This window comes from Cricetulus griseus (assembly GCF_003668045.3).
Source record: "Cricetulus griseus strain 17A/GY chromosome 1 unlocalized genomic scaffold, alternate assembly CriGri-PICRH-1.0 chr1_0, whole genome shotgun sequence".
NCBI classification, from domain to species: domain Eukaryota; kingdom Metazoa; phylum Chordata; class Mammalia; order Rodentia; family Cricetidae; genus Cricetulus; species Cricetulus griseus.
The window spans coordinates 229,815,792-229,838,366 of record NW_023276806.1 but is presented as its reverse complement, the minus strand read 5'-3'; the positions used below and the strand labels follow the sequence as shown (position 1 = coordinate 229,838,366).

The 22,575-nt window shown below is 49.8% G+C and overlaps 2 protein-coding genes across 4 annotated transcripts; one reads left to right on the top strand and one right to left on the bottom strand.

The window, feature by feature from the left end:
- Positions 1-155: 155 nt before the first annotated feature.
- Ppp1r10 (protein phosphatase 1 regulatory subunit 10) lies at positions 156-16,472 on the bottom strand. 3 transcript variants are annotated; one of them, XM_027388560.2, is made up of 19 exons: positions 16,334-16,472; positions 15,241-15,784; positions 9,475-9,592; positions 8,806-8,892; positions 8,546-8,681; positions 7,951-8,002; positions 5,903-5,980; positions 5,454-5,627; positions 5,036-5,254; positions 4,499-4,599; positions 4,204-4,351; positions 3,945-4,103; positions 3,603-3,849; positions 3,386-3,449; positions 3,078-3,275; positions 2,723-2,798; positions 2,368-2,481; positions 1,557-2,198; positions 156-1,286 (listed from the first exon to the last, which is right to left on the bottom strand). In XM_027388560.2, the coding sequence occupies exons 3-19, from the start codon at positions 9,579-9,581 to the stop codon at positions 1,177-1,179; spliced, it is 2,712 nt and encodes a 903-aa protein (XP_027244361.1). In that variant the 5' UTR covers positions 9,582-9,592; positions 15,241-15,784; positions 16,334-16,472; the 3' UTR covers positions 156-1,176. The 3 variants fall into 3 exon arrangements, with proteins under 3 accessions (XP_027244361.1, XP_027244362.1, XP_035306820.1); XM_027388561.2 differs by lacking the exon at positions 16,334-16,472 and adding an exon at positions 16,014-16,115; XM_035450929.1 differs by lacking the exons at positions 15,241-15,784; positions 16,334-16,472 and adding an exon at positions 13,233-13,963.
- A 56-nt stretch (positions 16,473-16,528) lies between these two features.
- On the top strand, positions 16,529-22,528 carry Mrps18b (mitochondrial ribosomal protein S18B). Its single transcript, XM_027388642.2, has 7 exons — positions 16,529-16,747; positions 17,841-17,946; positions 18,237-18,334; positions 18,453-18,521; positions 20,317-20,383; positions 21,282-21,341; positions 21,968-22,528. Exons 1-7 carry the CDS (start codon positions 16,676-16,678, stop codon positions 22,258-22,260), a joined length of 765 nt encoding a protein of 254 aa, XP_027244443.1. The 5' UTR covers positions 16,529-16,675; the 3' UTR covers positions 22,261-22,528.
- The last annotated feature ends 47 nt before the right edge of the window (positions 22,529-22,575 follow it).

The following is a 22,575-nucleotide window of genomic DNA, read 5'->3' as shown; positions in this document are numbered from 1 at the left end:
TTTAATCCCAGCTCTCAGGAGGCAGATCTCAAGTTTGAGGCCAGACTGGTCTACAAAGTGAGTTCTAGGACTGCCAGAGCTGTAACACAAGAGAAATTGTCTTTAAAAAACAAAACAATAACAACAAAAAAGCAAGAGTCAAAACACAGCAGGGGTTAAATAAGCTGCTTCTCTTTCCACTGTTTATTATTAATGTACAAAATATACAAAATCAAAAGAAAAAACTCCTCAAATCCATTGTGGTTCTAACCCAAGACCCTGCACAAAACCAACCCACTGTTTTCATAGAAAACAACTGATGCCAAGACAGGGGAAGGAGAGGACTGGGGCGGGGCCACTCCTGCTGAATCTACCCGAGAAGCCTCGCAGACAGGGTCCATATGGGGTAAGGAGCAAGCCCACTCCCAAAGGCAGTGCATGTAGTGCGTTAGGCCCGGTGCGCCCGGGCTAAGTTGATGAAAGCTGGTCTCACGGAAGTGTTTAATGGAGTCTCTAACATGGCTGTAGGCAAGAGTGGCCTAACGCTGCAGGCCTCCCCTCCGCCAGCTACTTTTAACTAGGTATGGATATGAATGTGCCCTCACTGAACCTGGCAGACCCACAAAGACTTGGGTACTAACAGTTGCAGTCTTCCTTGAGAAAGGACTCAACAGTGACTGGCCCATGAGGGGCACAAGAGAGGGTGGTTCCAGAACTCAATTCCAGCCAGCTTGAGCCCTCAGTGCAGTGGGATATATGGTACCCCTCATCACCCCTCACCCCAAGGGGATAATGAGCTTGGCTTGGCTTGGTTTCCTAAGTGCAGGTGACCAACTCAGTTCCATGTGCAATTGGAGAGCAGAGGTCTCCAGGGTGACCAGCTTTAGGTTCTCAGGCATCGGGGCTAATACTGGAAGGGGTTTGGGGCACAGGGCGAATCTCCTCACAAAGTGAAGCCAGCCGTCTCAGCAGTCCAGCATATAGAGTGTGTCCAGTCTCTCTCCTCTCCAGACTGGAGGGGAGTATGTACATCAATGCGCACCAGTGATCAGAAACCCCCAGGAACCCAACCAGGTGGGAACGGAGGGGGCCGGCTCCTCATCAGCTGGGGAAAAGGGGAAGTAGGCCTCACAGAAGCCATAAGAGTGAAAGGAGCAAGGCTGCAGTCCACAGGGGTGCGGGCGGGGTGGGGCCGGCCTACGGCAGCGGGGGCCCATTGACCCCCGGGTGATAGAAGGCACAGTTGTTCTCGTAGCGACAGCTGCCCTTCATCATGAAATGTCGACAGACAGGGCGGTTGGACATATCTGTGGAACCAGAGCAGAATGGTCAGAAAACAGCTAAGAGGCCACCACCATCCCCAACCCGAGTCCTGAGCAACTGGGACAAGCCTTCAAAGACAGTGTTTGGGGATCTGATGTAAAGACAGAGAGTGGGAGCTGCCTTCCTTATATACAGAGAAGACATGGAGATAGAACCCTAATGTTCTTTCTACCTCTCCCTTACACCCCCCACCCCGCAATCTGGTATGAGACACTTAAAAATCTATCCATGTGTGGGATGAGAAGTGTCCTCACCTCCTCCATGACTGTGGCCTCCATCATGCCCTCGGTGGCCGCCTCCCCCATGGCCATCATGACCACGGTGTTCATGAGGTGGTGGACCTCGGTGGTCATGGCCTCGATGACTAGGGACATCATGCGGCCGGTGGCCATGAGGTCCCCCATGTCCAGGGCCTTCATGGGGGCGATGTCCACCACCAGAACCCATTCCTCCTCCCGGGCCTTCATGGGAACGATGTCCACTGCCCATTCCTCCTCCGGGGCCTTCATGGGAACGATGTCCACTGCCCATTCCTCCTCCCGGGCCTTCATGGGAACGATGTCCACTGCCCATTCCTCCTCCAGGGCCTTCATGTGGGCGGTGCCCACCACCTCCAACCATGCCTCCTCCACCAGGACCCCCTCTGCCATTTGGGGGTCCTCCTCCAGAACGACCTCCTCTGGCTCCTCGAAATGGAGGGGGTGGCGGCGGCTCATTTCCTCCACGACCTCCTCGACCTCTGTGGTATGGTCCAGGACCAGGTCCTGGACCCCCACGCATTGGGCCACCTCGAATGGGGTCACCTGGGCCATCCCAGAAGGGATCACCTCCCCGAGGAGGGGGTGGGGGACCCAAAAGACGTGGACCTACTGGACCACCAGGGCCTCCATGGGGACCTGTTAGATAAAGGGGAAGGGGAAAAAAAAAAAAATCAGTTATCTGTTACACTCTAGCACTGCTGCCTCTAACCTGACCCCGTCCCACTTTCGGTGATCCCTGGCTGTTGCCATGCTGAAAAGAAGCAGTAAGCCCACCAAATCCCTCTCACCTACCCCTCTCACCTACCTGGCATGGGCCCTCCAGGACCAGGGGGGAAATGCTGCATGCCCTTGGGGCCCCCGGGGCCTCCTGGTGGGAAGCCATTGGCTACAGGACCAGGACCTAGAAGTCCATGTGGCACTGTAAATGAAAACAGGAGCCAGTCAGAAAGAGAACTCGAAGAATGGCATGGTTTCCCACCCAAGTGTGCCCAACTCATCTCAGACCAACCTGGCAGAGCCATGCTCTCTGTCCAGTTTTCCCCTCCCAATTCTTGCCCAGTGGCAACAGTCCCATGCTCTTCTGCATCTGGGGAACCCTGTTTCCCCCCTCTGCCACAGGGCATCCTCCCCGGGCTCCTGTGGCTGGCCCTGAGGATTACCCAGCATCTGCTTGAGCTTGTCTGAGTACTCTGGCTGTTTCAGTAGTTCCTCTGAAGGGTGGCTGTTTGGACTGCCCTGCGAGTAGGTAAAATGACAGTTAGGAGAGTGACTGATGGCCAGGGCAAAGCAAGAACATACATGGAAATGCAGACCAAGAAATGGATAAGCTGGGCACAGGTGTAGGCTGAGTCCCAGACCAGCTTGGGCAACGCAGTGAGACCCTTTCCCAAAACTGAAGCCCAGCACTACCCTAAATGGAAAAGAAACCAAACACAAGCAAAGACAAAGCTAGGGTAAAGCGTGGGAGACAGCGTGCAGAGCTCATGAGTGAGGCAGCGGCGTCGGCTCACACACCATGATGGAGGTGAGGATCTCCTGGACGTTGATGCCTCCTCCTCCTCCAGGGCCCTGGGGGCTCTTCCCAGCTCCCATGCTTCCCATAAGATTGGCCAGAACCGGAGGCAGCTTGGAGCCTCCTGCCCCATCAGGTGAGCCACCAGACCCTCCAGGCTCCAGGGTCTCAACATACGGTGCCTCATCCATGGAACACTCCTGAGAACAGAAAAAGACAAATCAGAGCTGTGGAAAACACCACAGAGGCATCGTCACATGTTTTTGCCCAGCACCGCCGGTCCACCACACCAGCGCCTACAAAGACTCACCTCATCCAAGGGGATGAGCTTCGGGGGTATAGGCTCATAGGGCTCAGGATCGGGCTCATGAGGACTGTCAGGACACGCGCCACAGGTGAGGAGAAAAAAAGGAATACAAGCACATTAATTCAGCCCCTGAAGTTCACTGAGGTGTCTCCCTAAGTCCCCACAACACAGTCCCATGGTACAGGCGGTCCACACCTCAGGCCTGGAGGCCTGTGCTCACCTCTCCTTGTTCAGGAAGAGTTCCTGAAGGATGCCCTTTTCCCGCTCAGCTTGGATGTATCGCTCCTGACTATTGCTTCCAGGGATGACAAGAGGTGAGGGCAGAACCAGAGGCCGGGGACACACCCAGGGCACTTTCTCCTCCATGTTGTCATGGCTTAGTCGCCTGGCTGTCTCAAAAGCATGTCGGTCTGACAGTATCTCACGCTTGGCTGCCTCACCAAAGTCTTTGATCTTGTTCACATTCACTGCAAGGAAGACAGAGAGGCCAAGAGAACAAGTGAGCAAAACTGCCCGTGTTCAAATTCTGGCACACCCCCAACGCAGGGAACTGGCATCTCACCTCGTTCAGTTTCATCCAGTTCAAAGTAGAAATATTCTCTCAGCTTGCCCTCTTCAGGCCATGTCACTGTTTTTCTCTTTCTGCCCTTTCGAGTCAGCTGGCTGGGATCACCAGGGCTCTCCACAGGCTTCGCATCCAGAGCTCCTGGCTCTGAAGAGGCTGAAAACAAGACAGATTACAGAAGAGGCTGTCAGCAAGCTAAGATCCAGCCCAAGATGCAGCCTTTCAGAAAAGGCTCTAACAAGGCATCGTGGGTTACCTGTATCCATGAGCTCTGGGACTTCAACAGGTGGCACCGGGGTGCCAGGACGATCTGTGTCCATGGGCTCAGCAGGGGGCGTTGGCTCTGGGGAGGAAGGTTTGGCTGAGCTCGGTTCAGTGCTTGTTTTCCCTTCAAAAGGGCTGGGCTGTTAGGAAAGAGAAAGCATCCAGTGAGCTTACAGGACACCCAGGACAACAAAGCCAGGGTCCTAGATGCCCCATGGCCCCAGCCCACACTCTCCCAGAATGCACCCCACACACCCTGTCACCAAAACCCACTTCTAGGCTCACACCTTGGCAGCTGTAGGTGACAGCACCTTCTTCTTCTTTTTAATTTTGATGCCTGGGACAGGGGCTGAATTGAGAGCATCCAGGAAACCCAGGCCCTCCATAGCTACAGAAGGAAAGAATAGATGCAATGAATTGAATGAACTTCTTCACAATTCTATTCCTGCAGAGTCCAGGAAGAAGACAAAAGCACGCCTGTGGGGTCCCTGCCCACGGTGACCAGGAAGCAAGCTTTGCACAGGAAATCCCCTTTCTCCCATCTTTCTTTTGGCAGCTATGTCTTTGATGACAATTCTAGAATCAATTCATTAAGCAAGCTGCACACCAGAGGGTCCAGCCAGGAAGGAGATAGCTGACAAAGTTATCATTTGAGAGGGGCATGGCTTCTTGCCACTTATCTAATGTGGAAGGGGAAATCCCTACAAAAAATATAGGATGCCAAAACATTAAAGGCAGAGCAAGGAAATGGCTGACAGGAGAATCTCCCCCCTTCCCACCCAGAAGCGCTTTCCTTGTGCCAAGGGCCCTCCAGGAGGACTCACGCTGAGGGGGGATGATCTTCACTTTGATCTCTTTGGTGGCGTTGGGGGTTGTGTTGAGGGGCTTGTACTTCTTCTCCGCAGGCGGAGCAGCATCTCCTGGAGCAGCTGTGGCACTCTGCCGCTTGAGGGGGATGGGCTTCAGGTTGTACTTGTCTGACACCACCACAGTGCTGGAGTTCTTCTTCACAGGCACCAAAGATGGGGTGTCCAGCTCTAGTCCTGGGGAGAAACAAGGTGACAGCAGTTAGCGCCAACCTTCACTCACTGTCCCTCCCTCTTGACACCCCTAGATGTTCTAGCCTTGAGTAAGTGCCCCGGCTTCTCCTTTAGCCTTCTTTCTTCCTCAGAGTTTGAAATCACAACTAAAACTATTGGCTGTGCATATTGATGGTACTGCAAAGCTGGCTAGCGGCCTTACCAGTGGAGCGAAACTTGGCGTGACTCGGTGCTGTGGTTCGCAGCGACTTGGGCTTTTCCTTCTTCTTCTCTGGAGCCTCCTCAGCCCTGGTCTCGGTTTTCACCTCAGTCAAAGGTCTCTCAGGAAGCGTAGTTCGGCTTTTTCCCTCTTCCTTCCGTTTCTTCTTATCTTTCTCTGTTGTGGAAAAACAAAGCAGGTAAGAATCTCATTTAGGAGGCAGAGGCAGGCAGATCTCTGTGAGTTTGAGGCCAGTCTGGTCTCCAGAGAGTGTCGGGATAGGCTCCAAAGCTACACAGAGAAACCCTGTCTCGAAAAACCAAAAAAAAAAAAAAAAAAAAAATCTCATTTAGATAAGAAGACTGGCAGAGGCGAAGAACCAACCTAGGGTCACCCTAGAGCTGCCTCTTATGGGAAAGAAAACCCCTGAGGTACAGAGTCAAGGAGCTTACCTGCAGGCTGGGCACTACTTTGGGAGCGGATGACAGCCATCCAGTCACTAACGAGGACTGAGGCCAATTTCCGGAGCTCTGCAGGTAAGAAAGGGGAAAAAATTACTTATTTAGTAATAATTCAATATATTTCCAGTAACAGAAAATAGGATGTTTACAAAAAAGAAATCCATTGTTAAATCTGTTCGATGGGAATAACTTGAATTTTTTTTTTTTTTGAAAGATTTCAAAAGTGTTCTGTCTGCATGCATCCCTGCAGGCCACAAGAGGGCACAAGATCTCATTACAGATGGTTGGGAGCCATCAGGACCTCTGGAAGAGCAGCCAGTACTCTTAACCTCTGAGTTATCTCTCCAGGCCCTCAAATCCTTAAGAATATGACATGCTTAAAATAGAAGGAAAAAAAGTCTAAGGCAGCCCCCCCCCACTCCTTGCTGTTGGGGGGCAATGACTTCAATCAAGGTGGGAAGGTGAAATGAGAACAGTTTACATAGAGAAGAAAGATGCCTAAAAATCTAAAGGACTGGATTTATCTCCACTCTGTGAGAACTTTTTTGTAGCCTTCCCTGGAGGAACATGGCCAGCAGAAACTCTTCTTTGGTACTTATCTTCTCCAATCATGCAGACACATTTAGCAAGCAAGATGGCCACACACCATATAGACCTGTCTTTCTGTAACAGCCACACAGCTGTGACTTCTGTCTCACAGCAATGAGCATTTCATGCATCTACAGAGGAGGAAGATCTCCAAGCCTGTTTGCAGTTGGGCATGGGACACCTCTAACCTCAACTTGGGAGGCAAGGCAGAGGCAGATGGATCTGAGAGTTCAAAGCCAGCCTGGTCTACAAAGAACAAATCAAAGATGGATGGCAATGGCGCATGCTTTTAATCCCAGTACTGGGGAGGCAGAGGCAAGAGGATCTCTGTGAGTTCCAGTCCAGGACAGCTATGGTTACACAGAGAAACCCTGTCTTGGAATCCAAAACAAACCAAAAAACTCTCTATTCAGGGGCCAGAGAGATGGCTGTTTTATTCTTGAGGACATGGTAGCTCCTAAGTGTCTGTAACTCTAGTTCTGGGATCTAGGGCACTCTCTGGTCTCCGTCTCTTCATGCACAAGGTGCACAGACATGCATGCAGGTGAAACATCCCACACAGAGAACAGTAATAAAACAACACCCTCTATTCAGAGTGGGAAGCAGTATAAGCTAGCTGGAAGCAGGTGACAGCAAACCCAACAGTGAAATTAATGACATCATCCATCCTCTGTGTGATATGTTCTCTGAATTACTAAGGGTACACTGAGATATCATAAAAGTTGTAAAATGCTCAGTATCTCAAAGAACCAAATACTGAGAATTAATAAAACTAAAAAAGGTGGATAGCTAGAGTGGTTTCCACTTAATACTTAGGTTCTTACCCAGCATGCCAGGGTACCCTGGGGTTGGGTAACATGTAAACACACACCTAACACTCAGTATTGTGACAAAAAGTAAAATGGGCTGGTGCCTCATGCCTTTAATCCCACACTTGGGATGCAGAGGCAGTCAGATCTGTTTGAGGCCAAACTGTCCTGGTGAGTTCCAGGACAGCAAAGTCTACACAGAGACTCTGTCTCCCAAAAAGAAATAGAAAATGGAAGGGAGGGAAGACAGGAGTAAAAGACAACGCCATAGTACAGAGATGGCAGGGCATAGCTCAGGTCCAGGGCGGACACTGGCACAGTTTGGGCATAGCTCAGGTCCGGGCCGACACTGGCACAGTTTGGGCATAGCTCAGGTCCGGGCCGACACTGGCACAGTTTGGGCATAGCTCCGGTCCAGGTGGACACTGGCACGGTTTGGGCATAGCTCAGGTCCGGGCCGACACTGGCACAGTTTGGGCATAGCTCAGGTCCGGGCCGACACTGGCACAGTTTGGGCATAGCTCAGGTCCGGGCCGACACTGGCACAGTTTGGGCATAGCTCCGGTCCGGGTGGACACTGGCACGGTTTGGGCATAGCTCAGGTCCGGGCGGACACTGGCACGGTTTGCACACTGCACCCACCTTCATCCTCACTTGACTTGCTCAGCTGCTTCACTAGTTTTGCTGTGTTGTTCTGTGAGAAGGAAATGCAGATGGTAAATGCCAGGAATAAAACAAGCTCACTCAGCACTAAGTAAACCACCGACTGACAGTGCTGGCCTACTTTAACCTCCAAAACCTGTAGTTTTCTTTCTTTTTTTTTTTAAGGGTCTGCCTCTCTTTGTAATCCCTCACTCTGTAGACCAGGATGGACTCGAACTCACAGAGTTTAAGTCCTGCCTCTGCCTCCCGAGTGCTGGGATTAAAGGCGTGCACCACCACCGCCTGGCACCCAGATACATTCTTAATTATTGCCAGAGAAACCCAAAAGACAGCTCAGTTAGTAGAGTACTAGACTAGACCCAGTTACAGGCCAACTCACTCCCACTTTAGAGATGAAAAACTGAGGCTCAGATATACCAAGGGTCATATCAGGTCATAAATCCACACCCAGTCTTCCAACTCCACATTCCCATTTTCCTCAAATTCCAGACTGCCACCCATGAGAAGCCGAGTGAGGTCTCCATCAGTCGGGCTAACCCAGAAAGGGAAAGTGCATGGTGCAGCCTGGAGGTACCTGCTTGAGATGGTCCACAGTGAGTGGGAGGTGCTGCAGGGTCTGCAGAATCTGCTGCAGGAGAGGAACGTTGTTGGTTGTCTTTGAATATGTCAGCCAGTTGTTCAGAAGCTTGTAGCCACCGACATCAATAAACCTGCAGGCAGGTGGGATCAGAATCCGTTAAGCCCTTCCTAGTTTTAGAACTAGCAAGCTCACATGTCCAGTGACCCAGAAACCCCAAGCCTCCCCTTCCTTCCCCATCACTGCCTCCCACTTACTTGACCAGCACGTCTGGGGCTCGGGTCTGCAGGATGATGTTCAAGTACGTACATCGACTCACCATCTTTCGTGCTTCTTTCATCAGACTGGAAAGAGAAGGCAAGTTAGATGTGGGGCAGAGCATCTGCTGTCAGCACCGACTGCCCAGGCTAGCTGCCCCTCCTGAGTGCTGGGAGAACAGGCATGACAAACACTATGCCAGCTAACGTCATGCAGCAGGCAGAGGACTCTCATCTTGGGACTGCGGAATCAATCTAGAGCCACCTGGAAGAGCATCCCTCGTGTCCCAACACACAGAAACAACTGCCTCCAGGGGAGTCAGGGCTCTCACATTTCCCCTTGTAACCTAAGACTGGCTTAGCTGTTTGCTTTTCTCTGGAAACCCTGAGATCTCTGAAGGAAAAAGACATTTTGGATAGGCACAACATGACCCAAAACAGAGCCAAGAATTCTGTTATAGGCTCCCCTGCTTGCAATGCATCAGGCTTTCAGCCCATGACTCTTAGGACTATAAACCAGATCTCCAGCTGCTATCACCGTTCTCTTGTCAAAATCTACCTGCGAGTGGTGCCCCCCCCTCCCACATACTCTTCTCTCTTACTCATTTCTGCTCAGCCAGGACAGGCAGTCCTCTCTTCTAGCGCGGAGCCCAGCGAGGGCGGACTCACCTGAAGATCTTGGCAATCCCGTCCACACTCTTCACCTCTCCGTCCCGAGTGAGGAAGCTGTCCAAGCCCTTGAGAAGTTCTTTGGGGTCTATGGGACCTGAACCCATGATGGTGGTTTCTGAGGTAAAAGGAAAAAAAAAAACAAAAAACCCACAAGATAAATAATAGCAAAGACAGTCCCACTAACTTATTCCTCTAATGAGTCCCACTGGCACCTATAAGACACAGTGACTAATTAATCTATGTCCAACTGTACTATTCCATAGGTCAGTAAAATCAAGTCTGTGCTCACAAAACAGCCTTGGTCACTTAAGTTTGGGGTTAATGCAGGATGGACCTCAAAGGCAACTCGAGTGAAGGCCCCAGCAGCCTACCTTTCCTCAGCTAAACCCTTTCCAGGACAATTACACATCAGGAGAGTATCTCAGGGCTAAGACCCATGGTAAGATGCTCAACTCTTCATGACGGAAGACAGTCCTGTCTCCAGTTAGGGTTACTAACTTTTGATGCGGAGGCAGCTGTAGCTTCCTAAGGTAAACAAGCCAACCCTGAGTAAACATTTTCAAGAATCAATCATTCTCTCTCCAGAAATCAATTCCCTTTTATCTTGGCTATTTAAGTCATAATCACAAGTGGCACCATGTGTCAGCTGAAGTGGTTGATGAAAAAAACAAGCAAGCCCTGAGCAGGGCCCTTCCCCAGGGAGCTCAGTAGCTCTCAGAAACAAGAGTAACTGAAAAGGAAAGCAGGCAGACTCTCATCAGCTCTGAATAATGTTGCTCATCAAACAAACACCAAACAAGCTTTTATTGTTCCAAAGTTCTAGAGAAAGTTTGCTTGTGGCTTCAGAAGCAAAGATGCAAACCTGACCTTCTCCTGCCCTCAAAACTCACCACTGTCCAAGACTCCCAAGGAAAGGCCAACGCCAAGAACCAAAAGACATAATGAAGTTGAAGATGTGGAAAGCGGACAACACTCTAAATCTGGCTAGGAAAGGAATGAGTTAAAAGACACACTGCTTCCATGGAAAGAAAGCCATTTCCAGGCCAGAATTCCAGAGAGATTATTAGGACTGATGTGGTTCTGACTGGGAGTTTTAGGCACAACTCTATCACCACCAGCTCCTCAGAACCAAAGACAGGAGCCTCCTCATCAGCAGTGAGGTGGCCAAGCCAGTATGGGTAGGAAAAAAGCAACCCCCTCCCACCCCGCTCCTGCATCTCTCACAAACACAAGGGCGAATACCAGTTTTAACAAAGTAATCATTGCATTTTCTACAGAAAGTAGGACTCTTGCAATACAATAGTTGTTTGTTCCCAGACAAAGCAGGAAAGAAAGATGTGTTAAGAAGCGGGATTGTTTTCCTGGCTGAGACATGCTTACCCAGAGTAAAGAGGCTGTCAAAGACAACAGTGGCTCTCTAGAAAGACCAAGATAAAAATTTTGTGTCTTTAAAAAAAGAAAAAAATCACTTTTAAATGTGGACTTCCTAATATCCAGGACAGCAGCAATAGCAGCAGGAGAGAGGGCCAGGGAAAGGAAGGGTGGCCGTGGCCTCTGCTCTGGAGGCTGAAGACTGCTGGCTGAACACAGAGACACACAGGGAAGAAATGCCAAGCATTGAGCAAAATTTGTTAACTGCGATCACCCAATACCCTGGGACCTGAGGTCAGAGGAGAAAAACATTCAAGAACATTGGAAATGTTTACAAGTTAGGGGACAAACTCAATGAGGTGTGGCTATATGAACACAGAGAGATCTCCCTGTCTGAAGATAGCAGTGACTTGTGGAAGCTTCCGCTATAGTACCATCTGTTAGACTGGAAAAGGAATGAGTGGGCCCAAAGTAATAGTACATAAGCAATCTAGACTTGGAAATTTAAAAATCCTTTATACATACACAAGCCTATTAGATCTCCAAATGACAACATATGCAGTTTGACAAGTCTTGAATTAAACATTACATTCCAGGCCCTCTGAACACAGCTGACTGAAGGTAACCCAGAGGTAAACATTATCTCCTTTGTATGTCTACCTAGGAACTAATAAGCCTAACTGAAATGTCCCTTCATTCAATTGTCAGACGAGACAGAGGGCAGCCACCTTTGGAGAAACTGGACCAATGAGTACCAAGCTGAGCGATGTCTAGTACCCTCCGATGGAAATGGGACCTAGGTATTTTAAAATTGCCATCTGTATAAACAAAAAGGCACAATAGTCAAGGAAGCATGTTTCCCCTTGTATTTGGGAGGAGGATGGCTGAACTTGTCTCCTCATAGTAAAATACGCATTTTCTCAGTGCCTTTCCTCTAGTGGTAATTCTTTATTTGGGACCCCAAGTGCCTTATAACCTACGTCTCCACTTTCACAGAGAGTGATAAGGTCCTTCCAGTGGTAACAAAGGAAGAACCCATAATGATTAGAGAAGTCTATGGTGAGGGCCCAAAGCTGCACTGGCCAGAGTGGGCAGGGACAGTGCCCAAGTATTCCCTACACCTGCTCTGGAGTTTGAAGAGGAAGCTTTCTGCAACCTTAAAGAACTCAGGTCATGTTTTTGTTTTGCTTTAACCAGTTGCCAGTCTCCTTGAAGGCCACAGACAAAAGCCTGTGAAGTACCTCCACCTTCTAAGCACCGGGGAGTGATCTACACTTCTTACTAGAGATATCAAATTCCTACCCAATGTCAAAATGAATTTGACTTGAGGATTATTTGGTTTAAAATGGTGGGAAAGCATCCATCCTGGCTCGTCACTAAACATCTACCACTGCTGAATCCTCCCTCCATCACTTCAGGAAATAAGGTCCATGCCAGGGCACTTTAAAGTGGACAAAGAAGTGCCGGCTCCTGTTGGCTGGGACCTGAGCACCTCCCAAAGCAAAACGCTTGCTCTCCCCTTAAGTGTCCCAAGAGCTTCCTGGTATGAGCCCATGGTGGAAGGACTGTCTCAGGTGGTTCAGACTCTGTGCATTTGCATGGTAAGGCTCTACTTCTCCCTCATCCTTATTTTGAAAATCTGGTAATCCTGGTCCCAGGAAGACTATTTGGCTTTCAATAAAGATACAAAATCATGTCCACCATCCTGAACCTCAAAGTCCCCCAAATAGAACTCTGGCCACGTCATGAGAATCAGGCTCTCCAAGGTTCCCTAGAAAGCTTTGCTTTTCATCTTCCATGCAAGGAAGGTCTTCTTTACTAATCCCCTGCTCACTAGAGATCAGGAACCCCAGTGGGTGGAATGCTCAGCTCCCAAGGTAGGTATGCTGCAGAGGCACCTGGCAAACTGCTTAAAAGATAAAAAAGACGTGTGGTAAACAGACATGTGGAAGAGGCCCTCCCATTCAATCAGAAGTCCAAGTAATAATGAGAATCCACACCCAGCAGAAAATGAGCTCTGTCAAACCCAAGACCCCATAGGACAGGACAAAAGGCTTACAAACTCTGCCTAGAAACTCCAGACTTCAATGCTGGGCTTTTAAATACAAAAATGAAAAGTATAAGAAGAAACTGTCAAAGACTTGACTTTGAAAAAGTTGGGAAAAAGAGATAAGAACCAGACACCCAATACCACCCTCAAGGGTGTGGCTTTCAACATGCATGGATTGCCACAGCACTGACCAGGTGGGACACCAAGAGGACATTCTTCTTCTGAATGCTTTCAAGGAATTTCTTTTTAGAAGGCAGGAAAAAGAAATTCAAAAAGGTGGCTCTTTGGAAAAAAGACAGGTTGTGAAATGTAATACCAGAAATGTTTTGCTTACCAGAAACCGTAGCTTGACTCCCCCTGCCTCGAGTTTACAACTGCAGCCTCCTTTCCTAAAGATTCACTTCTCATCCTAGTGCCAACATACAGGAACTAAGCAACTGCAGAAGGTGATGGCACTGAGCACAAGAGTTTATTCCCAAACTGAGAGGTGAGAATAAGGATGATTTATAAGAAAGTCCTACAAGTACCAACCCTTCCCCACATTTGCGTCCTGAGCGCATGGCACATTTAAGCTTCGTTAGGCCCAATTGTCTACTCAAGTTACACAAGCCCTGTGTCTTGCCCCAGTCTCCCAAACCTAAAGTACAGTTGGGGGTTACTTTTCCACACCTGTCAGCTAAAGCAGGCAAGGTACATGTCCTAGTTTGTGATGAATGAAAGGTGAAATAAAGCAATGAATGGGCTCATTGTTAAACATAAACTACAACTACACGAGAAGGACAGCCTCCATTCCTGTACTCAGTAAGCTTTATCCCTGGAAGATACTTCATAAAAGATAAAGGAAACTAAAAACGTTTTCTCCCGAGCAGCAATCTGCAGAGGGATAGAAAGCATCTGCTTGGGGGTGGAGTTTCCAGAGGAAGCAAGCTGATTACATCATCCTTCAAAGTGGCTCCTCCCCCTTGACCAAGTTTCTAGGACAGCCCTAGGCTGACTGGCAAAAGAGAAAAACAAAGGAGAGGGACGCCATCTTGTTATGGCGAGGACGACTCAGAAATTAAAACGCCATCCAGACCAGCCGGTCGCTTAACTCACACTACAAAGCACTAAGTTAAAAAACCAGAGGCCATCCCTCCACCCCCACTCCTCAATCTGACCTATTTTAGTTCAGTTTAAGAGCTTACTGAAAATAAAATCAATATACAATTTTCTGCGGGTTAAGAATTTGAATTTGCAACTGAAGTTCAATTTGCTACTACCGCCGACCACCCCAAGCCTCCCTATAACCGGAAAGGGGGAGGACTTGGGACCCCTCAACAAATAGGGTTGAGGTGGGAGGACAGGAGAAAAATGGGTCAAGACACAACCTGCAACGCCGCTTGGAAGACAAAAGGACAAGGAAAAGTCGCCATATTTGAAGCAGGGAAGAAACTCTTTTAACGACACAAATCTCCTAGAAAGCTAGCATTCAATTGCACTAATGGCTTTAAAAATTATACTTCTGAGTTCCACATTTCCCAACCTTTCCACCCTCTTAACTGTATCCACCAACCACTAAAAAGTATCAAGTTAAAAATGTTATAATCACTTTTGGCTTTAAATAACCTATGCAATCTGAAACAATCACAAGACATTCTTTACCTCCCCAAATGTTATATTGTATGTACTTGTTACTAATATTATATTTTGCCCTAAATTTAAGTGTCTTGCAATCTTTATTCCTAGATTGCCACCTATTTTAACCATACAATATATCCCAAGCAAATTACATTAAAATTGAGAGGATTTAACAATCACTTTAAAGACATAGCCAGCTAATACTTCTCTCTGCCCATCTCCTTACCCTGCAATCTTTATGTACAGATTGCTTATTAATCTGGCAAATTGAAAGGCGCTCTGCTTGTCTCACACACAAAGAAGTGGGACTTCTGGGCCACAAGATCCACCATCTTTTGTATGTGAGCTCATTAACCCTTTTGAAGACTGCTAACCAGAGGAAGGTAACCATTCCTCCTTATAATAGCAAAGGCTTATGCTTTGGCAGTCTGGATATTTGCTGGATTATCAAGGGTTAACCGTCAATATCCTCACTTGCTGGCCCTCCCTTCACCCTCTCCTTGCCTGCTCCACAGCAGGGAAGAGGCAGGTGGCAGGGGAGAGAACAAAAGACTGCTTAGACCCACAGGACCTTTTTAATGGAGATTTTAGAGACCCGATTGGTCCTTCTCCAGTATTCTACATTTGTTCTATGGTCTCATTTCTTCCTCTCATTATTTTTGGTTTCACAACGGGAAACGTTGATTTCTTGTTGCAAGGCTGGTTTTTGAAAATTCGACACTTACTATCCAATTTTTTTGCGACGTCAGCACCTCGGGCTCAGGGGGAGGGAGGGGTAAAATTTTGGAGGAAAAAAAAAATAAAACAACCAACCAGGACCCAAACTCAATTACTTGGGGGGCCTCATTGGATCAAAAAAAAGTCTCTTGAAAAAAAGTAAAGACCAACTCAGTATTCACATTCCCCCCCACCCAACTCCTTTTAGGGAGAGGGGGGTTCGTTGGGAAGAAAAAAATTTCCTGAGTGGATATCAAAAAGGAAATGCTGGATGAGTGAGATTGGGCGGGTTTGGGCGGGGAGGGTGGTTGATTATTTTTGAAGTTATGTGGTGACGGGTCCTTCGGCCACAGATTGCAAGTCCCAAGCGGAGAGCGTGGGCTGGTGGGGTGAGCAAGACAGGTGGGAAGGGGTGGAAGACACAGTGGTTGGGCTGGTGGCCGCTGCTTTCCCCTTTCCCCCCTCTCTCAGGATCCTTTCAAGGGCTTAGGTGTTGCTGAGGCTCGTTTGTTTTCCTGATGGCCGGCCTGTCTTTCTCCAAGAAAATTCAACCTGGGATGAAAAGAACACAGAAGGAGAAAGATGTAATCAGTACGGGGTCGCCTTAAAAACAAACACACAGCTCCCCAGCGCCCCCGCGGGCCGTCCGGGCACACGGCCGCGGCGGGCCCATCGTGGCTCCCGGAGGAACCCATCCCTGCCCTCCCTGCCCGCTGCCCGGGCCGCCCGCTCTCGGCCGGCCACACGTTACCGTCCACAGCGACGGAGCACCCAAACTTACCTCTAAACGAACCCCAGAATGGCGGCCGCCCGCTCGGGCGGAGCCTTTTATACCCGGCCACCGCCCAACGCACCCTAACGTGATGGAGAAACGCCCTCCTCGCGAGGCATTGTGCGCGAGGCGGGGGCTGATTGGCCGGCCTGGAAGCCAGGCCGCCCGCGGATTGGCTGGCCCGCCTCCGCCTCCGGGAGGAGCCCCGCCCCCCGCTCCCTCTCTTCCGGCCCCTTCCGCGCCCTTTTGCGCAGGCGCGTGACCTTCGCGTCTGGGCACCTCCCTGTCCCGCGGCCTCCACCACTTCCGCCCCGGCCCACGCGCCTCACCCCGGGGGTTGGCCGGGACGGCTCGGCGCATGCGCACTGGCGTCAGCCCGCTCTCAATCGCGCCCGAAACGGCTTTCGCGTCACGCGCTCCGCCCGGGATCTGCGAGTCATCGCGACCCGTCCGGGAGAGACGCGATTTGGGAGGCCCGTTCGATTGTGACGCAGCTGAAATTCGCGTCCCTCGCCCGGCCCCGCCCGGGGACGCTGCCGTCCTGACGCACGTGAGCGCCCGCCTTCCGCCTGGCGAGCCTGGCCCCTGGCCCCGCCCTAGCCCCGTGTCCCGAGCATGCGCAGCGGCTCTTTTGCGCTTCCGGCCGGCGCTACGTAGGGGCGTGCGTCAAGATGGCTGCCTCCTGGGCTCACACGCTGCTGAGGCTGCTCCCCGGCCTCTGGCGAAGTTCCCCGGGAGCCCAGGTAACCGCCGGGAAGATTGGCGCCGCCGCGGGGCGTCCAGGGTTTGCGGCTTTAGTCCTGTACCGCCCCCCGTCCTCCAATGTTCAGCCGTGGGGGAAAAACCAGGGTCGCCTCCCGGCGTCGTCTTCCCCGAGCACCTCTAGGCTAAGACTGGGCAGGTTGGACTAACCCCTGGACACGCGCAGCTAATTCTTAATCCTTAGCCGAGTGGTTGGTGTCTGCGGCGGGGCCCACCAGGACTGCCCTTCAATCGAAAGGCCCTAAGTTTAATTGTTTTTCTTTTACCTCCGCTGTGCTGTGCTGGAGACAGCCTCGCCCAGCCCCGGGGTGAGCTCTTAGGTGGTGACCTTGAACTCCTGGCCCTTCTGCCCACCCCACCCCCACACACCCTCCCACTTCATTGGGATTACAGGCGTTATCCTCCACGCCCTGCTCCACCCCTAACACATCAGTTTCTCTTCGGAGCATGCTCGGGCGTATGATGGTGCTCCCTGGGTTGAAGTAACTAACCCTCAAGCCTGAGGTACTCACCACCCTGGAGGCTCTTGGCAGGGCAGGGAGAAATAGCTTCAAGGCTTGTCCCCGGCGACACTCCCTCAAGTGGGACTGAAGGGTGGCGACGGAGGTCACACAACCCAAGTAATGACAGGGTTGGTAGCTGTAAAGCCGGCGTTGGCACTCAAGTTTTGTTTTGCCCTGTGGAATGTTGACCTGCAGCATTTTAGAAAACTGGTCAACTCGGGGACTTGGCATTTTCCTCCCATGTCTGGTGCGTCTCCTGCTCCCCATAAGTTTTATTCCCGAATGTTATACATATTTTCTCTCTTCCACCGGATCCAAATAATGCATGTCAAGCACAGATCTTTGTTTGCCAAGTTTTTTAAATCGTTACGTACACTGGTTGGCCAATCCTATAAGGATCTGATTGGAGCTAGTGGTTGTTAAGTTTAACACATGATACTTTAATGTCTAACTGCTGAGTTGTTCTTATATTTTGGATGCACGTTCCACCTGTCTCCCCAAAGTATAATAAACCAAATAATTGCATCGTCTTCTTGAAACTCATTCTCTCATGTTATTACTCCCTTTTTAGGTTCCCCTCCGGGCTCTTTGCACCAAAGGCCCTGAAGAAGGTTCCCTGTCCTCCCTCCCCATTTCTCCCTATGAGAATGAACCTTGGAAATATCTGGATTCAGAAGGTACCCAGATTGGAGGCAAGGGCGGGGGCAGAAGGAGGTGACCAGAGACATCCCTACCACCTCCATGCGTGAATAAGCTCATCTGTTTTGTGTTATTGTTGTTTCTATGTTTTGTTTTGTTTTTTCAAGACAGGGTTTCTCTGTGTAGCTTTTGGAGCCTATCCTGGCACTTGTTCTGGAGACCAGGCTGGCCTCGAACTCACAGAGATCTGCCTGCCTCTGCCTCCCGAGTGCTGGGATTAAAGAGGTGCGCCACAGACACCAGGCAGCTCGTCTGGTTTTTATTTCAGAATACCAGAACCGCTATGGCTCTCGCCCTGTTTGGGCTGACTACCGCCGCAACCACAAAGGTGGTATACCACCGCAGCGGACCCGGAAGACGTGTATTGTAAGTGTTTAAGTTTGTCACCTTGGTGGGATGTGGCTAGGGAGGCACAGGGAGCATAACGTAGGTTCTTTCTGTGATTGTTGTTTTGTATCTTTAACTACCAGTTTTTTGTCTACAGCGTAAAAATAAAGTGGCTGGGAACCCTTGCCCCATCTGCCGGGATCACAAGTTGCATGTTGACTTTAGGGTAAGCAGAATCTTTTATCCAGAACTAGGGTTTGGATCCTCTCTGCAGTGCTGAACAGATCATCGGGTGTATCACACACTTTCGTAGCCCCAAACCCGAACATTCCAGTGACAGCCAATGTGAGAACATCCCTCTTTCCAGGCTTTCACCCTCTACTGTGGATTTTATTGCAAGGGTTTAGTTCTTTCTCTTAAAACTCAAAGTCTTAAATTCCAAGAGCTGGACCAGGGTAGGCTTTTAATGCCAGGACTTAGGAGGCAGAGGCAGGTAGATTTGGGAACATTCTGGGCTACATTAAGAGACTTGTTTTGCATGACTCTGTAATCCAACACTAGCAAGGCTGAAGAAGCAGAAGTGTGAGTTCCAAGTTTCGGGCCCTGTCATAATCTACTGCACCGTTACAGAAGTGAAGGGGAAGAAAGCTCACTTCTCCTGGGAAATGATGCCCAGAAGTTAAGCAGGGTGGTAGGATGAGACAGAGTCTAAGTATCCCAGGTGGTCTTGGACTTGGTATGTGGCTAAACCTCTGATCCTCCTGTTGTCTAAGGAGGGGGAGTTACAGGCATGTAATGATGCCACACCTAGCTCAGAGGTTTTATTGTTTTGTTTTTGTTTGGGATTTTTGTTGTTGCTTTTAGCAAAAGATCTCCTGAAGGAAAAACTTCCAATGACAGAGGGAATCTATCTCTTCTTTTTTTGTTTGTTTTTGTTTTTCAAGACAGTTTCTCTTTGTAGTCTTGGATGTCCTGGAACTCACTCTGTAAACCAGGCTGGCTTTGAACTCCAGAGATCCACCTGCCTCTGCCTCCCAGGTGCTAAGATTAAAGGCATGCACCACCCGGCTCATTATCTTTTGAAAGAGGGTCTGTTTATATAGCCCAAGCTGACCTCAATTCACTGTCCTGTCTCAGCAGGCGGAGTTCTAGGATTTCTACCTTGTTATTTCCTTGTCCTCCCATACCTGGGGCTAGAGGGCAGATATGAAGGGAGCTGTAGAATGGAATAGAGTTTTTTTTCTTCAAAAAGCCTTCAGAATGGTAAGGCTTCGTCTTAGTAAATAGTGTAAACAATAAAGATGCTCACAGGAACCAAAACAATGGCTGCACGTGGAGGATGCTGGGACTCCGAGTGTCAGTCTGTTGGTGGGGGGTTCATGTCCTTCCAGCACATCACGGAGGATGCCTGCCCAGTCTCTGCATGTAGGCGGTTACAAAAAGAAAGCAATGACTGGGCTGAGCATGGCGGTAGGTGCATCTACTTTCTTCCCCACTCACCTCCTGTGAGTGGTTTGTCTGCTTGTCTTATGTAATTAGGACTATTAAATTGCTCTTAGTTACACACTGTATTTTATGCATTATACTCAGCAGGCTATTGTATTACTTACTCATCCATCATGTTGTCATTTATGGGTAATTTCTAGGACCTTGATGGCTGTCCCAAAGGGGGCCATTTTGGAACATGCCTCTTGGTAACTTGGTGGCAGACTGTAGCATGTATATGTGAAATGAGTTGGTGAGGCTAGAACTGAAGGAAGCATCCAGATAGACACTGAGCAGTAAAGACAGCCACGAGGCTGCCCTTGAACTCACTGATCCACTTTTCCTCTGCCTCCTAAGTGCTGGGATTACACCTGATAAAATGTAGCCCAGGCTGCCCTCAAATTCATGCTTCTGCCTTTTCATGGTGTTCCACCGGGGTGTGCCACCACAACGGGCTATGTGGCTGTGTAAGGTGTCAACTCAGCTGTCAGAGGTCTTGACCACCTCCTCAGACATTGTCTATCTCTTTCCTGCAGAATGTGAAACTCTTGGAACAGTTTGTTTGCGCCCACACGGGTATCATCTTCCACGCCCCCTACACAGGTAAGCTTGGCATTCCTGTAAATACTGCTATAGTTTTTTCTTGGACCACTCCTGGTTTATGGTATTGGTTGGTAGATGTTTGTTTGATAGATCCTATATATAGCACATAAATGTGGTTGAAGCTTTTGGAGATTGTATTTAATGAGGGTACTCATTAGGTTAAAACAGTTAACATGTATACAAAAGACTAAGGTGAGCCTCTCAGGAGTCACTGCTGGAGGTAGAGCCAGGGTGATCGTGGTGAGTTTGAGGTCAGCCTGGTCTATATAGTTCCAAGACAGCCAGAGCTACACAGAGCGAGCCTGCCTTTAAAAACAAAAAGAACATAAAAAGAACAAGAAAAACAACTAAGTTAACAATTCGGGCCTGACTCTACCTTACCCTCTGGCCTATGGCCATGTCCAGTTTTTCAACGTGGCCTCTACAGTAGCCAAGCCAAGTATCATAAATCATAGACAGAGAAGGAAAGACCTATAGAGCAAGAATAATGAACTCGCTGTCCATGAGAGGTGCATGGCCCCGTAATAAGTTCCTTTTGGGAGGAAGTTTTTTTTGCTATCAATCTCCAGAATGGAGATGGGATAATTACTGCTACTTGTATCCCATTCCCTAACTTGAAATCACTTCTTCCCTTATGGGATCTTTCTCGGTGGATTGTCCAAGTCAGCCTTTAGTCACACTTGGCAACTGGCCCATCTGAGGTTTTATCACTCCCTGGCATCTCTATGGTGGCCAGTCACCCGAGGTCCTCATCTAGCTTTTAGGCAGGTGGGAGACTGGCTGCACGGGAGGGGGGTGGTTGTTAGGTAAAGCCAGCTCCTCCACAATCAGCTGTCTCTGTACAGAAACGTTAGCCAATTCTGCTCTGTAGGATGTGAGTTAATTTTTCTCTCTGTAGGAGTCTGTATGAAGCAGCACAAGAAGCTGACCCAGGCCATCCAGAAAGCCAGGGAGTATGGTAAGTGACAGCAAGGTGACTTGGACTGGAAGGAAGGTGGCCAGTGCTCATAGAGTTTCTTGTAAATTGGGTGTGGTGCTGGAGCCTGTAGTCCAGTTGCAGATTGCTGGGTGCTAGGGCTACGTGTTAAGACGCTGTTTCAGTCACGAAGGAAGAAATGTTTCTTTTCTCACTTGACTCTGTGTCTCCAGAGTCTTGAGTCTTGTGTTCTTTGTTCCGCCCCTCTGTAGTCTTCTGACAGATGAGAGAAGGGGTACCTTCTCCGTATATAGTGACTGAACACACAGCTTTGCGGGGAGAGTCCAGGCAGTACCCTATGTTCTTTGTTTCCTAGGCTGGTTGTACCTAATGTTTTTAAATTGGGGGGGGGGGTTCCTTTTGGTTTTTCGAGACAAGGTTTCTCTGTGGCTTTGGAGGCTGTCCTGGAACTAGCTCTTGTAGACCAGGCTGGTCTCAAGCTCACAGAGATCCTCCTGCCTCTGCACTCCAGAGTGCAGGGATTAAAGGCGTGGGCCGCCGCCTGGCTGTGCCTGCTGCTGTTGATTGGTCCCTCTGTCTATAGTGCCTTCTTGTCTCTGAATGGAACTGCCCTTCCTCATCCTCCGTTATTTCCTCTAATCCCATAGGTCTCCTCAGGTACTACGTTCCCCAGTTCGAGCCCCGAGACACTGACCTCAGTACTGCCCATGGAGCTGTCAGTGTCACTCCGCCGGCCCCCACGTTGTTGTCAGGAGAACCTTGGTACCCATGGTACAGCTGGCAGCAACCACCAGAGAGAGAACTGTCCCGCCTTCGCCGGCTCTATCAAGGAAATCTCCTAGAAGAAAGCGGCCCCCCACCCGAGTCGATGATGCCCGAGATGCCCACCGCTCCACCAGCAGAAACCGCCACTGAGCAGATGGGCTCCCAGAGTGCTTAGGACCTGTGAACTGGGGAAGCAGTCAGGGGTTAAGGGAATGGAGTCTAAGGTTCTGAAACGGGCCTGTTTTGGGGACAGTGGCAGGCAGCCCCTAAGGGAATGACTGACCGCTGAGGAGGACGGACATGAGGTTGGGGAGAGGTCTGGAGGCACATGGGAAACTGACCGTGGAGAGGGGTTCAGATGTGACCGGGAGACTTGACTGTGGTGTGTGCACTGGATCCCTGTCGCCCAGCTTTCCTACAATAAAGCCGTGTCCGTCCGCGTGTCCCTGGCGTCCTTCGGAGTGACTTTCCAGAAGGAGGGGGTGAGGTG